Source organism: Telopea speciosissima, chromosome 10 (assembly GCF_018873765.1).
Source record: "Telopea speciosissima isolate NSW1024214 ecotype Mountain lineage chromosome 10, Tspe_v1, whole genome shotgun sequence".
Taxonomy (NCBI): domain Eukaryota; kingdom Viridiplantae; phylum Streptophyta; class Magnoliopsida; order Proteales; family Proteaceae; genus Telopea; species Telopea speciosissima.
Window position 1 is genome coordinate 57,422,897 of NC_057925.1, and position 17,691 is coordinate 57,440,587.

At 38.3% G+C, this 17,691-nt stretch overlaps 1 protein-coding gene across 1 annotated transcript; it reads right to left on the reverse strand.

Annotated features, from left to right (window-relative positions):
* Positions 1–1,476: 1,476 nt before the first annotated feature.
* On the reverse strand, positions 1,477–14,862 carry LOC122643793 (probable disease resistance RPP8-like protein 4). The gene is made up of 2 exons (XM_043837376.1): positions 13,338–14,862; positions 1,477–2,774 (listed from the first exon to the last, which is right to left on the reverse strand). The coding sequence occupies exons 1-2, from the start codon at positions 14,860–14,862 to the stop codon at positions 1,477–1,479; spliced, it is 2,823 nt and encodes a 940-aa protein (XP_043693311.1).
* Positions 14,863–17,691: the final 2,829 nt, after the last annotated feature.

Consider the following 17,691-nt stretch of genomic DNA (forward strand, 5'->3'; position numbering starts at 1 on the left):
GTTACAATAAATATATGGAAGTTATAGAAGAAAGACTAGAAGACGTTACAAGATTAAATATATGGAAGTCACAGAAGAGAGACTAGAAGACGTTACAAGAAATAAATGTGAGCAGAGAAACTGGAAGACGTTACAAATTTAAATATATGGAAGTTACAGCTAGAAAAGAGACTAGAAGACGTTACAAGATTAAATATGTGGAAGTTACAGAAGAGAGATTACAAGACGTTAACGTTACAAGAAATAAATGTGAGCAGAGAGACTAGAAGACGTTACAAGTTTAAATATATGGAAGTTACAGCTAGAAAAGAGACTAGAAGACGTTACAAGATTAAATATGTGGAAGTTACAGAAGAGAGATTACAAGACGTTAACGTTACAAGAAATAAATGTGAACAGAGAGACTAGAAGACGTTACAAGATTAAATATGTGGAAGTTACAGAAGAGAGATTACAAGACGTTAACGTTACAAGAAATAAATGTGAGCAGAGAGACTAGAAGACGTTACAAGTTTAAATATATGGAAGTTACAGCTAGAAGAGAGACTAGAAGATGTTACAAGATTAAATATATAGAAGTTACAGAAGAGAGACTACAAAACGTTACAAGAAATACATGTGAGCAGAGAGACGTTACTTAGGATCTTCAAGTGTATAAACTTTGGGACTCCATCAGGTCTGCAATGTGGCAGGGTACCAAAATGGCCCATGCTACAAGATTTTACCATATACTCTCTCTCTCTCTCTCATATGTTGGGTCACTAGATGTTTTGTTTTTGTATTTGATATTTTGATTATTACAACAAGACGTACACAAAGGATTTTTGAAGGGAGGATGGAGAAAGAATCTAGAGTGGATGGAGAAACTGGTGTGAACATGCATATATCCCTGGTTTCAATGCAGTCTTTTGTAATGAACTCGAAGCATAAATAAATTTAACAATTTGAGAATTTTAAAAGATAAACACAAATTAATGGCAAGTGCATGTAGTGGGTTTTTTTTTTTTTTTTTTGTGTGTGGAGGGGTGGGGTGGTTAAAGGATCACAAGTTATTTCATTGGAAGCAACAACAAAATGACAAATACTACTAGCCACATTGTAGGATTCAAGATTTTTAAAATATATTCGAAACCACAACATAAACCATCCCAATATACTTTTTTAAACATATACCATTAGGCAATACTATGAATGAATATTTTAAAAGACCTGAGAAATTAACTTGTTTATTTATGGGGTATGATCTGGAGTCATTCCCCTCTCACAACCAAATGGATTCATCTTCATGTTTGAAGTAAATCACCCACTTCTTTTGCATCTTCATGTCTGCACATCAAAGCAATATTACATCACATTATAATTTCCCTCAGACTTGTTAAAATTAACATATTTAACTTGAGAGAGAGAAAGAGAGAGAGGATCAACAGTACTCACAGATTCTAGATGAAAGGCTGGCTGGAACCAAGAGATTTTCATTTAATTGCCACGATGAGGGATTTTCTCCCATGTAGATGTGAACCATTGGCGTTCATATTCAGTAGATGTACTGGGATTTCTAACTGCTTCTCTTGTATTGATGGAAGGTACATGTTTGATCTTCTCCCAATCTTCTCCACCTTCTTTAACCCTCTCAAGAAACTCTTTTGGCATAGCCAATGTAAGTTCCTGTAGTGTTGTGATGTGCCTCAGCCCACCAGGAATTCCTTTTAACCCAAAAATGGATATAATTTCCAGTAACTTCAGATTAGGCATTGCTCCTTCCTCCACCATCCAATTCTTTAAAGAATCAAACCATTGGAGAGACAAACTCTGGAGTTTAAGAAACCCCCTTGCAGAGCATTTCATCACTAATCCATCATATGGCTGAACTAATGAGAGGTCCTTCAATTGGGGCAGCTTCTCGAGTGTCACCATCATATCTTCATGTAGCTGTGAACCATACAATTGCAACCTTGTGAGATTTGGTGGAAAGTTGTTGAGGTCAGGTAGCTTCTGTATACATCCAGCAATGTTTATATGATAGAGATACAAATGGCCTGAAAATGAAGGGAGAAGTATTTCACCGCCCCCAAATTCTCCCAAAGCTAGGACTTCAAGGCGCACCAATTTGACTAGGGCCCGGGTCAATGCCTCTCTGTATTTCTCCATGTGTTCTCCTTGAATACTCAGGTCCCTGAGATCAGTTAACATTTCGAGGCCATCCTCTATCCAATCGCCTGTTTGAAGCCATAGTGTCTGGAGATGACTGAGATCCCCGAGATGTCTACGAGGAGAAGGGCATCGACAAATCTCAATAGCTTTCTTAACAATGGAACCATCAGATCTCCACTTTGGTATTCTTCTAAAGCATAGAAGATGTCTCAACTTTTCCAATTTTAAGATTTCAATTGGGAGATATTCATCAATTTTGGTAGCAAGCAAATTGAGAGTTTGCAAGTTATACAAGTTGCCAATCCAAGGTGGAAGAGTTTTCAAGCCAGTTCCACGTAAGCTCAAGTACTTGAGCAAAATGAGCTTTCCTATTTCCTTGGGTAAGATTTCAATACCTGGGGCATCCTCTAGATCCAACACATTAAGTAGTTTGAATTGTCCACAATGAGAAAGGGACATTTCAGTGAAGCAGAGTAATGAGCGGAGAAGCTTTGAAGAACTCATCGAGGAGGAATAATGGTCAGAAGCCTCAGACATATTGTCTTCACTACACTTATCATGGAGGGCAACACGACGATAACAATTCAAGGACTTCTGAGGAGTGGAGATGTTAAGAAAGTTACCTTCCTCTGCTTTTGATATTGCCAAGTTCAAGAGAAGTTCATGAATAATAAACGAATTAGGTACCCCATTTGATTTCCACTTCGCAACTTGTATCAGGTTCCTTTGCATCAGCTCCTCAAGGCACTCTCCCCCGACATCTTCCATATTTAAATTCCCTCTTGGTTCTAGAAATCTCTCCGCGATCCATAGCCGAATCAATCTGTCCCTCTCGATCTCAGTACCTTCTCTGAAAAACCCAAAATAAAGAAAGCAAGGCTTCAAGTGAGAAGGTAATTCCGTGTAACTTAGACCCAACACCTCTTGATAGGTACTTGTGTCCAAATTCCAGTTCACACGGTCGAGCCTTTTTTTAGATAAAAGACTTGCCAATACGATAATAGCGAGCGGTAATCCATCACATTTCTTAACAATCGCCTTAACGTGATCGTTGAGACGTGCTCTGATGTCTCTGTCGTCTTGGGATCCAAAGAACACATGCCAGAAGAGTTTTAAACTTCTCTCTTCATTCATAGCTTTTAACTTGAACGGATCAGAATTCGGGTTGGCATGCCAGGCTACGCCTTCATCACGAGTTGTCAGCAACACTCTACACTGCTGGCCATGGGATGGAACGAGGAAGATACGTGACAGATTATCCCAATCTTCTTTCTTCCTAACATCATCTAATACAAGGAGATAGTTCTTCTTGTGTTTGAGAAAATCAGAAAGCTTTTCCTCCAAAATTCCAGCGTTCTCCAATGCAATTTTCTCTGCTCCTGTGAGCCCCGGCATAACTTGTTTTATGATTTTGTACAGAACACCACTTATACTATATTTTTTTGATATAGTAACATAGGCTTGACAATCAAATTGTCTTTTCACATCAACTCTGTGGAAGATTTTTTTAGCAAGGGTGGATTTCCCTAATCCACTCATGCCGGTAATTGATACAACACCGAACTGTTTAAGGGGTTCCTTTCTTATCAGCAATTTCGCCAGCTCCTCTGCTTCGGTTTCAAAGCCGACGACATCGACAAGCTTAAAGTATTGGGCACGTGAAGAAGTTTCAGATTGAGGTGCTTGAGTAAATGTTTGAACTTCTTCTAAAGGCTTAATATCAAAACTTGTTCTGTCATCGAAAAGCTTTTTGAGCTTTCCTTTGATTTCTTCGATATTTTCTCTTAGCTGATGAGTATCAATAAGAAGTTTTGGGAATTTGATGATCTTCCGAACAATATTGTCTCGCTGGTAATGTGCCACTTTGTATACAAACATGTCGATGAAGTCTTCTACTTCGAAGGCCAATTCTCTGAGTTGTGTCACCCACTGTTTCGCCCGCTCGCTTTTGTGTAGTATTGCATCTGCGTCCTTCAAAGAGGCTTTCATCAGGTTGAGTTGTGTGTGGAGTGATTCCACTTCTGGCTTGACATTTGAGAGATACTTTTCTTCGTCCATTGTTAAGACGCCTAGTTTTTGTACCAGTGGAAGGACCGCTGTCTCCGCCATCTTTTCTTCTCTAATCTCTTTACAGCTCTAAAAACAAAGCCCATGTACTGATCATCTGGTCTATCTCACATTCTTTCGAATCATTTGTTGTACTTGTAGGTTTGGGACTCCACTTTACGTTTTGTCATGTGCGGAAAAAGTGAAGTCAGATATTATCCTGTGCCACAAAAAAAGACAAGAAGGTGGTGCTGCATATAAGATAAAAAGAAAACGGGGAATTATCAGTGGATTATAAACACTTTTAAGTATCAAGAATCAAGGAGGTGTTAATAGTAGTTGTTCAATGTCGTTGGAGAGGATATGGACTTCCTACTGAGCATCCAACGGTTTGGCTGATTAGGCGGGATCCAGATCCTCTACGGTGCGCTACTCGTAGTGGTCTGTGTGGCACAGATTGAGCCACGGCACGCAAAGATCGACCGCCTTACCCCTGCCCAAACATCTTGCCCAAGCGGGGGTAAGGCGGTCATTGCATGCACGGCCCAGTCAGTGTCGCACAGGCCTCTACGGGCAGTTGGGCCGTAGACGATCTGAATTGGATTAGGCGTACGCCGAAATGTCTGTCTGCACATATTTCGATGCACATACAAGAAACCCAACCGTTGGATGCCATATTAGGCGCTCACACTCATTGGAGAGGATCCCAATCCATCAACCTGTTAGTTTCGATCGGTTTGGTTAGGCTTAATTGATCCTCATCAATTTAAGGTTTTGCACTATTACCACCCGTTTAGGAAATCAAGTCTCGTAAGTTAGGGCATGGACACATTTTTATTTGATTGTTTACTTATTGATCATAATTGGGCTTGTCTTTATTACGTGAAATAGTGTTTTTTTTTTTTGAGTAAATTGCACGGATCTCTCCTGTAACTATATCTAATTCAAGGGACACCTCTGAATTTAAAAAAACTCCACAAACCTCCCTTGTAACTATGCCTTAGTTACACTCGGCCCCAACTTCGTCCGTGAATTGCTGTTAAGTAATGACGTCACATAGAAAATAAATTATAATGACTAAGTTACCTTTATTTGGAAGTAATATTACCCTTTTGCCCTTTCAAATGACTTGCCCCAAATAGCAAAGGCTTTTCGTTTTTTACTTCTACTATGCAACTCATATCGAAACTCCTTCAAGGAAGATCGACGAAACTTGAAGAGCTGCTGAGCTGCTGTGTTCGTCGCCCCAGTTGGTGAAATACATCCACAAAACATATTATTCATGTTGTGGTGAACATGAAAAAATCCCAATTTAGCTCTTAGAGTTTGAATAGGAATCTTTTTTTCCCGTGTGATCTTGTTTGCAAAACCCTTTTCCACGACCTTGGAACATAGGAGCTTCAAATCAAAACTCAAATTTGAGTTTTGTCCCACCGCGAGTACTAATTTCTTCAACTTTATCTACCAATCCTTACTTGAGCCCATCACCAGCAGATCCATCTATCTTATCTGTATTAAATGGTATTGCCCCTGGAGAATTGATATGTTTAAAACTGATTGACATTTCCACCATTCTCATTTTAAAAACACTTCAAAGTGAAAAGGGAATCTCAAATGAAGACCAGGTTCTTTAAAACAGGAGTCTTCACCTCTGTCTTCTGAATAAGTCTCACCATGGATCAGCCCAAAGAATAAATGGGGGTCATCCGTACGTTGTGAGTCAGCAAGGGCACTTAAAAATGAAGAGGATATGGAAGAACAAATTTTCTCCTGCTGTCCACCATTTTCCTCAACATGAGCCCTGTTTTCCTTCTCCAAGATAAGAAAGGAATTAGGCTGTCGATTAGTGTAGATGAGAGAATATAGGAATGAAAATGAAGAAAAGGTGGTTATGTGGTATGGGAGAGAAAATAGGATCAGATCTGAAAATCTAGTCAAATCCTTCGATTCAGAAAATTCTGAAAGTTGAAGTACCTTGGTGGGATGATTATGGTGGATGAATCATGGTGATATTTTGGCAGAAAAATTCTGAAACTTTATGAAATGCATGACCCGGAACAGAAAAGCAGTATTAAACTGTGAGGCAAATGACTGGGAGGAAGAACAGGGGTCGGGGTGGGGCTGAATTGCAGGGGTGGAGGTGGAGCGGTGGATTGGGATGAAGAACAGGGGTTGGGGTGGGGTTGTGTTGCAAAGGTGGAGGGGGATGAGGTTTAACATCGGTGAGGTCCGGAGCCAGAGATGCTTCCGAAGCAAATCGGCTTGGCAGATATCAAGTCGGTTGATTGTAGTTTTGCTGGTTCATCTTTCCTTGCATATCCTCCTCCAAGTTCCCTTCCTTTAACTGGCTTTTTTACCAAGAAGGTTGTAAAGAGGAATAATGATGTTGCGACGACGGATCTACGACGGACACTGCAGCTGGATTATTCGTGATCTCGGTACTCCGTTGATGGTGCTCTCATTCAGCTGTTTTTTAGGTCCAAGTAAGGAAGAAGAAGAGAAATAGGTGTTTTAGGTTTAAGGGTAGTGGGGTAATTTCGTGATTTTAAGTAGTTTTGATATAAGGGTAGTAGGGTCATTTCCTTATTCAACCTAACAGAATCTAACGTTTTGGGGTTGACCGTAGTTTTTAAACTAACAGGGGTGTCCCTTGAATTAGACATAGTTATAGAAAAAATCTGTGTAATTTACTCTTTTTTTTTTTTTTTGGATAGTAAGGTTAAATAGTGTTTATATAGGCTTTAAACGGATTCAAACTATATAGGGTTTAAAATGCCATTAATTATATGAATATTTTAATACTCCAACAAGATTAAAAAAATATCGAGGTAAGGATTAAAAAAACTATTAAAAGAATGGAATTAAAATTTTATGATGAAATTGAAACAGATTTTATAAGAGGATGACACCACTTACAGAAAAATAAATAAATAAAAACTATCACAAATGAGTACATGCAAAAAATAACAAGATTAAAAATTTATTCTTAAAACAATCCACAAATTAATAATAGAGGATACTATAAGAATGTCTGATTAATAATCGATTGGTGCATAAGTCCGTTACATTTAATAATCAATCAAGCCGGTCTCGGGAACAAATTGAATTCATGTCTAATAAATCATCAATCTCACATTCCCAGTTAATCTAATTAAATCAGGAAATAATAAAGACAGAAATAAACTAATAAGACAGTAGACAAAGACCCATACCTTGCACTGTTCGAGAAATCCCTAAACCCAGCTGAGCTTCACCAAACGCTTTTAGCTAACGACTCAAACGTCTCCTCGCCGCAACATAAATTTAAAACTACGTACAAACCAAACGTTTTGGGTTTGAGTCGCAACTCACAATTAATTGTGTGGGGGGGGGGGGGGGGGAAGGGAGAGGCTTTTTGAAGGAAACAAGAAAGGAATCTTTTTGTTGTAAACCGGAATTCCCATGCATGCCCTCCTATAAACACCACCATTGGTCAAAGTTAAGACAGAAATGTAATTTTATATATTTGAATCTAAAACTATGACATCTCAAAAGACCAACTATTTATGATTCAAGCAATTCCTCACCAAAAGATGAATAGTAAAACACAAGCCAAAATAGCTTCAAGTTTGAGTCACAAATCACAACTGTTGAGCATAAAGCAATTCCGCACCAAAAGATGAATAGTAAAGCACAAGCCAAAATAGACTCAAGTTTGAATCACAACTGTTAAGCGTAAAGCCACACTCTTCTTCTTCTTCTTCTTCTACTTCTCATGTGTTATTGGTTCTTATAAAGGAAAAGTTTCATGGAACATGATTCCTTTCGATGTTTGTAGGGACCAAGGATATCAGGTAGAAGAAGAAATTTTGAAGGAAAAACAGAAGAAATTATTTCCTCTTTTTTTTGGGTCACCGATTTTCCCATGCCCTTTTAATAATTCAATGTTGGTTGAAGTTAAAAATATATATAATTCTTTCATAATTTGAATAACAACTTAAAAATATAGAATCTTGCATTATTTCATTGATTGAGGATATAATAGAAATTGCATCTCATGGGACCCACCTACTGGTGATTAAAACAAGGGATTCTTGGCCAGATTTGGTATGAACCATCTTAGTTACAAACACTTTTATAAAATAGGGAGAAAGAACGCTATCGGGGTGCGTGCAGAGCTTTGTGTTGTTCATGTGTACACAAGGGTGAGCGAAATGACCGTGGTGCCCCCATGGAAAGGCGGAAATTCTCAGGGGCACGGCGATCATTTCGTTCACCCATGTGTCTGGGTGCAAAGACAGCGCACCGCACATGCCTAGGTTGCGTTCTTTTTCCTTATAAACTATTATTGATAAAATTATCATATAATCATATTTTTATAATCAGTTTGGATAATATCCTACGTGAAATTGAAATATATGTATCTACATCTGATTAGCTTTCGAACAAATTCGAATAGTTTTCTTAAACCAAAATTCCCAATCCCCTAAACGGATATGAGCACAAATCGAATACAGATACATCTATTGATTTACATCCCTATAAGAAGTTATCAGAGACCACAAGGGTTGAATGGACAAATATGAGTGGGTATGCGATTGAATATGACGTGTGGAAAATTCTGACCATTCCACCAATATCATGAATTCAAGAATCGGGATTGGATTGGCCAAATTGGTTGATTCCAATCTGAATCGGCCGAGGCTCATCGTAATACTAGTGATCTGACTCGGCCTACCCCCTTTCCAAAATTTAGGGTTATGGCGGATTTCAACTGACTCTTGCCGATTACTATCCGATTCAAGCTGATTCTGATACAAATCTAGACCAATCCCGATTCAAATTCAGCTCTTTAAAACCCTGCCTGACATTCAATGATTGGAATTGTCTATTTTTCGAAGCGGCAAATATAGAGGTGCCCATCTAAAAATCTCTCTGGGAAAAGTTTTCATACACGGTCGTGTAAACTGTGTATGTGAGAGGGTGGAAGTTTCAACACATTAATTAATGGGTGGGGATTTATGACTTTTCCAATTCTTTGTGAGAGACCCTCTCACACAGCCGTGTATGAAAATTTTCCCCAATCTCTCTCTAGACATGTTTTTTTTTTTTTTTTGTGAAACTCTCTCTAGACATGTTAGAAAAAAATTTATTGCATTTTCTTTAAATCATGTTTTGATCCTTCTACCAAAAAAAAAACATGTTTAGACCCCTCGAGAATTTGATTAGTTAGATAGGTTAGGGGTCTTCTACAATACGGATTGTTCTACTTTTTTTTTTTTTTTGGTAGAAGACAATTCTACTTGTTGAATCATACATTCATACTCATGAGAACATGTCAGCATCACCTATCTAGAAAAAATCCCTCAAGAAAAATCTCAATTACCACGTATAAGCATAAAAATAACAAAAAACAATTAAGAGAAACCCCCTACTAAAAACAATTAGAAAAAAATAATTCTTCATTAGTAATGTTAGGATTAGAGATACCACTTGTTATGATGTGGCAACTCTGATGGAAAAAAATCCTTCTAGAAAAATCTCAATTATCAACTATACGCATAAAAAAAACCAAAAATGATCAAGAGAAACCCCCTCCCCTGGATAGGGCTCCTTTGTGGCACGGTAGGGTGTTTGGTACACATCGGTTGGCTAGGAGCACTCGGGCATGCAGTCCCATCTACATGCCTCTTGACTGTCCAATGTGCATCGGAAACCCTCGCCATAGAGCATTCGGATTCTCCCCCCCCCCCCCCTCTTCCCAAAAAAAACAAAACCTCTTAATTTCATTAATAAATACACCCAAATTTTGGAAACAAATTGAAGATGAACCTAATCAATCATCAATCTTGGTTAGTTCAACAAAATCAGGAAAATGATACCAAAAGAAAGATGCTAAGAAGAGAAAGACACATACCTTACAGTAATTGAGATATCCCTAGAAGGAAATATTCACAAAACCTTATCAGCCATCAACTCAGACATTTCCTCGTAGAAGAAATTAAAAATGGCAAACTATAAACTGAAATCGTCAAGGCTGGATCATCTATTTCAATTCTTCCTACATCTACACCCTCTCCCTATTTAAAGCATAAAGCTGGCATCTTTTTCTACCTAGTAGGTTTTATTAGTTTTTAAAGAAAAAGCTCTATGGAAAGATGATAGCTTTCAATGTTTGCAGGGCCATTGTGTGGAATGGAGAAGAAACAAGAAAGGAATTTTCTAGTCACATCAAACCTAAATTAACATGTATTACCATGCCCTTCTACTAAGGCCATCATTGTTCAAAGTTAAGACAAAATTGTAATTTCATATAATTTGAATTTAAAAAAATATATATATATATATATATATATAAATTTTTGTTTTATTTCATTGATTGAAAATATAATATAAATTACCTTTCATAGGACCCACATATTAACCATTCAAACAATTCCCCACCAAAAGATAAATGGCAAAGCATAAACCAACGTTATCATTGTGTTATTGGCTCTTAAAGGAAAAACCTCTATGGAATATGATACCTTTCGATGTTTGTAGGGACCCAACGGGTTGAAGGAAAAAAGAAATGTTGGTTGAAGTTAAAAAATATATATAATTTCATATATTTAAATTACAACTTAAAAAATTAAAATGTTGTATTATTTCATAGTTTTTTTTTCTTTTTGGATTAAGTATTATTTCATAGATTGAGGATATAATAGAAATTGCATCTCTTGGGACCCACCTGTTGATGATTCAAACAAATTTTTTTTTCTATTAAAAAGAATAAAGAATTTATTCAAACAAAGAAAAAGCGCAGTCTCCTCCCAGAGAGAGAGAGAGAAACAAGTACAAGAAATAGAGAGAGCCACCAGACTCGGGAAATTCCCAACAGCAAAACCCTTGTTAACAAATGAACCTCTCCATTAGAAGACCAAAGAATGAAATGAAAAGCAACATCATGAGAAGAAACTCCTAAGGGCCCAATCCAAAGTAGATATAACATTATCCAAACCATTAACTACAGACAAAAAGTCTGAATAAACAACCAAGGGACATAGATCAAATTGCAGGGTTCGAAGAAAGCCATCATGAATGGTCTCTGCCTTTCCACCAAAAAAATAATGAATGGTCTCCGCTTCAATACTAGCTGTAAAGAAGTAAGATCCACGCTTGCATCTAGCAGCCACGAAAGAGCCCGATTTTTTATAAAGAACAACACCCCCTACAACTAGCAAAAGACCCAGATTTCCAAGCTATCTTCTGAATGCATAACGAAAAAAAACAATCAGTAGATATGGTCTCAATTACAAAATTACATGAATAGATATATGATTGAATTTGAGTTTAAAATTTGACATGTGATTAATTCTGAATTATGATTGAAATTTCAAAGTTCTAAACCATGTTTAGATCGAGCCCGGATCATGTCAAAGTTCTAAAATGTGGGACCTACCACTTCTTCTTCCTTCCCTCCTTCGCTCCCGACTTGTCCACACAATTCTCTCCTGTTGCAACTTCCTCCCTTCTTCCCCGTCCCAGCCCCCACCCTTGGCACTCATCTCCTCTGCAACCAGACCCACCGCCACCCCTGCCCTCACTCCCTCCTCCCTGTTCCCCACATCAAACACCCCAAGAAAACACAAACATTCATGAAATCAAAATTCCTTGACCATGAGCTAATGTATTAAATGACCTGGAAATATGGATTCATCTTCATTTTGACGTAACTCAGCCACATTTTTTGCATCCGTAAGGAGTTTGATCTCTTCAAAGCAATAATTCACTACTTCTGCACAACAAAGCAATTCATCACATCATAATCTCACTAGACTTGTTCAAATTGACATTATTTAACTCAGAGAGAGAGAGAGTCAAACTCACCGATTCTAGATGCAAGGCTGGTTGGATCCACGCAATTTTCATTCAATCATCATCAGGTATTCTCTCCCCATTACATTCAAACCATCTGCGTTCGTTTGCATCAAGATGTTGGGAATTAATTTCTGGGATTTCTACTTCCCATCTATTGATGGAAGGTACATGTTTGATCTTCTCCCAATCTTCTCCACCTTCTTTAACCCTCTCAAGGAACTCCTTTGGCATACCCAATGAAACTTTCTGTAGTGTTGTGATGTGCCTCAGCCCACCAGGAATCCATTTTAACCCAAAAATGTAACTAAAGTCCAATATCCTCAGGTTAGGCATTGCTCCTTCTTCCACTATCCAATACCTTAACCAATCAAAATAAGTAAGAGTCAAAATCTCAAGTTTAGGAAAACCCCGTTTAGAGCATTTCATCACTACTCCATCGTATGGGTGCCAATCCATATGGAGGTCTTGTAATTGGGGCAGCTGCTCCAGTGTCGCCATCATATCTTCCATTAGATGCGTGCAAGCCAATCGCAGCTTAGTGAGACTCCTTGGGAAGTCAGGTAGCTCAAGTATGCATCCAACAATGTTGATATCATAGAGATGTTCATGGCCCAAAAATGAAGGGAGATATCCACCGTATCCATAATCTCTCAAGTATAGGACCTCAAGGCTCACCAAATTGACTAGTGCTCGGTACAATGCCTCTCCGAATACATCCATGAGTCCATCCTCACCTCCTAGTACACGCAGTTCCCTGAGATCTTTCAACATTTCGAGTCCATCCTCTATCCAGTCTCCTGTGTGAAGACATAGTGTCTGGAGATTGCTTAGATTGCAGAGGCTTCGATGAGTGGAAAGGCGACTGATCCGCTTCCATTTTCCGCTAGAACATAGAAGATGTCTTAACTTGTCTAATTTTAAAATTTCAATGGGGAGAGACTCAATACTGGTTTTGTCCAAATTGAGAGTTTGTAGATTATACAAGTTGCCAATCCAAGGTGGAAGAGTTTTCAATTTGGTTCCACATAAGCTCAAGTACTTTAGAAAAATGAGCTTTCCTATTTCCTTAGGTAAGGTTTCAATACCTGAGGCATCCTCTAGATCCAACACATTAAGTAGTTTGAATTGTCTACAAAGAGAAGGGGACATTTCAGTGAAACAGACTACTGAACGGAGAAGATTTGAACTTGAGGAACGACAATAATCTGTAGTATCTTCTTCACTGTAATTAACACGATGAAGGGCTACACGACGATTACATTTCAAGGACTTCTCAGGAGTGGAGATGTCAAGAAAGTTACCTTCTTGAGCTTCTGAAATTGCCAAGTTCAAGAGGAGATCATGAATAATAAATGATTCAGGTTCCCCATTTGATTTCCACTTCGCAACTTGGATCAGGTTCCTCTGCATCAGCTCCTCAAGGCATTCTTTGCCCACATCTTCTATTCTTAAATTCCCTCTAGGTTCCAGAAATCCCTCCGCAACCCATAGCCGAATCAATCTGTCCCTCTGGATCTCAGTATCTTCTGGGAAAGCCCCAAAATAAAGAAAACAGGGCTTCAAGTGACAAGGTAATTCAGAGTAACTCAAAGCTAATGCCTTATGACACTTACTTGACTCTAGATACCAGTTCACACTATCAAACACATTCTTCCATGCAGCAACAATCGGTCTCTTTGTCGATAAAAGGCCTCCCAATACCACAATAGCTAGGGGCAATCCATCACATTTGGCAACTATTTTCTTTGCCAGATCTTTCATCTCCTGGTTAAGACTTGCTTCTGTGTCTCTATCAACTGGGGATTTGAAGACCACCTGTAAGAAAAGTTCCAAACTCTTCTCTTTATCCAAAAGTTGTAGCTTGTGTGAAGGAGCAATGGGATCAGCATACCGGGCTACACCTTCATCACGAGTTGTCAGCAACACTCTACATTGCTGACTATTGCATGGAACAGGGAAGACACCTTTAAGTTTATCCCAATCTTCTATAGTCCATACATCGTCCAATACGAAGAGATAGTTCTTCTTCTCTCTGAGAAAATTAGAGAGCCTTGTCTCTAATATTCTAGCCTCCATTGACGCCAATGCCACTTTCTCTGCTTCTGTGAGCACCATTACTTGTTCTATGATATTGTACAAAACATCTCTCATTGTATATTCTTTTGATATATAAACCAAGGCTTGACAATCAAAGTACCTTTTCACATCACCTCTGTTGTAGATTTTCTGAGCAAGGGTGGTTTTCCCCAATCCCCCCATTCCTGTAATTGAGACAACACCAAACCGTCCAAGGGGCTCCTCGTTCATCAGCAACTTCGCCAGCTCCTCTGCTTCGCTTTGCAAGCCCACAACATCAATGTACTGAAATTTTTTCTCACCTGAAGCTTCAAGTTGATGTGCTGGAGCAGATGTTTGACCCTCCTCAAATTGATGAATCTCCAAAGGTGATTTCTGATCTGAAAGCTTCTTGAGCTTTCCTTTAATCCCTTCGATTTTCCCTCTTAGCTCATGGGCATCAATTAAAAGTTTTGGGAACCTGGTGATCTTTCGAACAACACCGGCATTTCGCTTCTGCACCACTTGGTACACAAAACCATCGATGGCGTCTTCTGCTTCGAATGCTAACTGTCTGAGTTGTCTTACCCACTCTTTCACCCGTTTGCATTGGTTGTGTATTGCATCTGCATCCTTCAGATACGCAGTCATCAGCATGAGTTCTTTGCAAAGTGATTCCACTTCTGGCTTCACTTCTAAGAGGTAATTAACTTCATCTGTTACTAAGAAGCCTAATTTCTGTACCAGAGCAAGGATCACACTCGCAGCCATTTTTTCTTTTTTATGCTTTAAACATCAAAAGCTTTCTGGCTCTTTAGAGCTTACAAGCCCAGGTACTCACTCTTCTTCTGTTCTCCTTCTCAGTTCTTATCGTTCCTTCCTTCAAAACTTAAAAATATTTTCTTCTTCTTGGGTATAGTGATCAGAATACAAAACCAAAAAAAATACCATGAATATTGCTGCAATGAAGCTAACCAGATGAACAGAGCACATGTTCTTGTAATGGCCCGAGGTCAAATCTCGATGACAAAATGAACAAAACGAAACCTGATAACTTATTAAATCAATAAGGTGGGTGGTTAAATGATTTTTTTTTCCCAGTAAGACAATGAAATGTGTTGGACTTTAGCCATGAGAAAGCTTGATATAATAGAAGACTGAAACAGCAAAATATTATTATTATTATTGTCCATATAACTAATAAGATCTAGTTTCAATTCCCATCTGCATTGGTGACTCCAACATTGCAACTCAGGCTCGCCTAGATTCAAGCATTTGACATATTTTACCTTGTGCTCTAAGCACTAGTTTGGCAAAATAAATTGTCTAAACTTGCATCTGAAGGTACTGTAGGCCTAAGAGCTATGGGAGTATGAGACCCTGATTCTTTGCATGTGACTTCAACAGTTCAACATTATAAGAAGGGAAAAAGGACTCTGTTTGTCAGGGAGTGTGGCCCATGCTTCCGAACACTAGATTGGGCGACGCGAAATGATCATCCCGTCCCATGAAAGACAGAAATCTCATCCATGTAGATGCTTCTATATACATTTTCATTGGCCCTTGGCCCGGCACATGAGCCAAACTCCCAGACAAAGAACACGATATCCTTCATTAAATTTTTTAACCAAGGCAGCTCAACTAGGATCTTGAAGGAAATCTGTTTGTATTTTCAAGTAGTTCTTGTTCTGAGAGATTTCTAGGAACAAGAAGTGGTGCATGGACAAACATGGTAAAAGATACATGATTGAATTTGTGTTTAAAATTTGACATGTGGCTAAAATTATGAGTTCTGCCCATTCCCATTAATAGGGAAATACTCATCTATAAAAAAAAAATTTACACATGTTTAGACTCCAAGACATATAAGATAGGACTGAGTTTCTCTCCACCATGGTGAGGAGTGTATCTCTTCACCCACTACTTCTGGTGGTTGGATGGGACTCCTAGAAAGGACAATGTGGAATCGTAAATGAGAATATTCAATTAACAATGAGATCCCTATTAGATAAAGCTCAGTTCCTTCCAATCTTGAACATTTGTTCCTTCTGCAACATTGAAACTGAATTTGATTAGCACCTATTCGCGTCTTGTACTTTCTCTACTCACTGATCCTTTCAACCTTAAGAGAAACTCTGACTTCCTCTATCTGTTTTTTCTATTACTAGTTATTTCCTATGGCATTCTAGAAACACTCTACTAATGGGAAACTAGACCTCGTTGCTCTAATTACTAACATTAGCAGAATAGTGAGTAATCTGAAAATACTTACCAAGCCTCAACCTGAACCTGTTGTTGACTGGTTTCACCCTTCGCTAATTAATCTTACTAGCTTTATCTGTTATGGATCATCCACTGATGGGAATTTCAACATTCAAACTAAAGAAGTGGGCTAAGCGCTTGTGATATGTTTTAGAAAGAAAAAAAAAGGTGTACTGGTATATGCAGAATATGGATTTACACCCCAAGAAACAGTGACGAGAGGATTGCAACAAGGACCATATGAGATAACATGTCAATGAGAAGCAACAGAATAGAAGTCTGAATAGATTCATTGGAGCTTTCACCGTGGCTACCAGAGGACAGTATGCATGACTGGCCTTGGGAATTCTTTCCCTTCCTGCTAGATATTTTGACTATTTTGAAACAATTCCAATTTGTAAAAAATTTTGAAACAGCAGGTCTTGGATTAGTATACATCATAACCTGGCAAATCGGGCCAGCCTAACCAGTGGACAGTTGAGATGATTGGTGAATCTACATTTTTGTTCTTCTTTGGTGCTCATTGTGAATATACATTATCCATATCATCCATCAAGGGGGGGCAGAGGGGGAAATGGGCAAAAGTCCAACATATTAGAAGAAGATTTTAACCCAAACTGAAGCCTTGACGGAGTCTAAATCAAAAGTATTTGAAATTCTATAATAGTTTTATCAAGGTCAACTTAAATAGGGATGTAAATGGATAACCGAAAATCCGAATCTAATCCACATCTGTATCCATTTAGGGACATCTGTATTCATTTAAAGATGTCCGGAAAAATATCCGAATACTTAATAATAAAAAATTAAATAAATAATGATCTTGAGGGTTTTTGAAGGTTTAACAAGTTCTAGAATATGAAGAAAAGAGAATCATGATTACGAGATATGGATTGAGACTAAATTGAATCTGCTAGTGGGGAGGAAGGTCCGGGTTACACAAAGCATAGATGTAAACAGATGATCGAAAATCCGAATTCAATCCGCATCTGTTTAGAGATATCTGTATTTGGTTAGGGATCCGGATCCGATCACATTCGATCCGTATCCGAGCCGAATCCGATCCGTTTACATCCCTAGACAAGTATAAAAAATTACAGTAATTTCAACTATATTTAAAAGAAATATAGTTATATTTGAAACATTAGGATTTATTCTATCCATGGTTTTTAACAGCTGGATCGAATCGACTCATTCAACTCAGAATCAACCAGCACCAACTCTAATTAAACCCCATTTTTTCAGACTATATATATCCAACCAAGATCAGACAAGTCCAGCCAATTTAAGAACAATTCAAATCGGAATTGATGGAAACGAAACCCAAAATTCCGATTC

Bases quoted from the DNA above. Each gene is read 5' to 3' on its own strand.
- LOC122643793 (XM_043837376.1), bottom strand. From the start codon at position 14,862: ATGGCTGCGAGTGTGATCCTTGCTCTGGTACAGAAATTAGGCTTCTTA. The intron at 2,775-13,337 runs GTAACTTTCTTG...AAGCAGAGGAAG, and splicing joins AATTTCAGAAGCTCAAGAAG to GTAACTTTCTTAACATCTCC.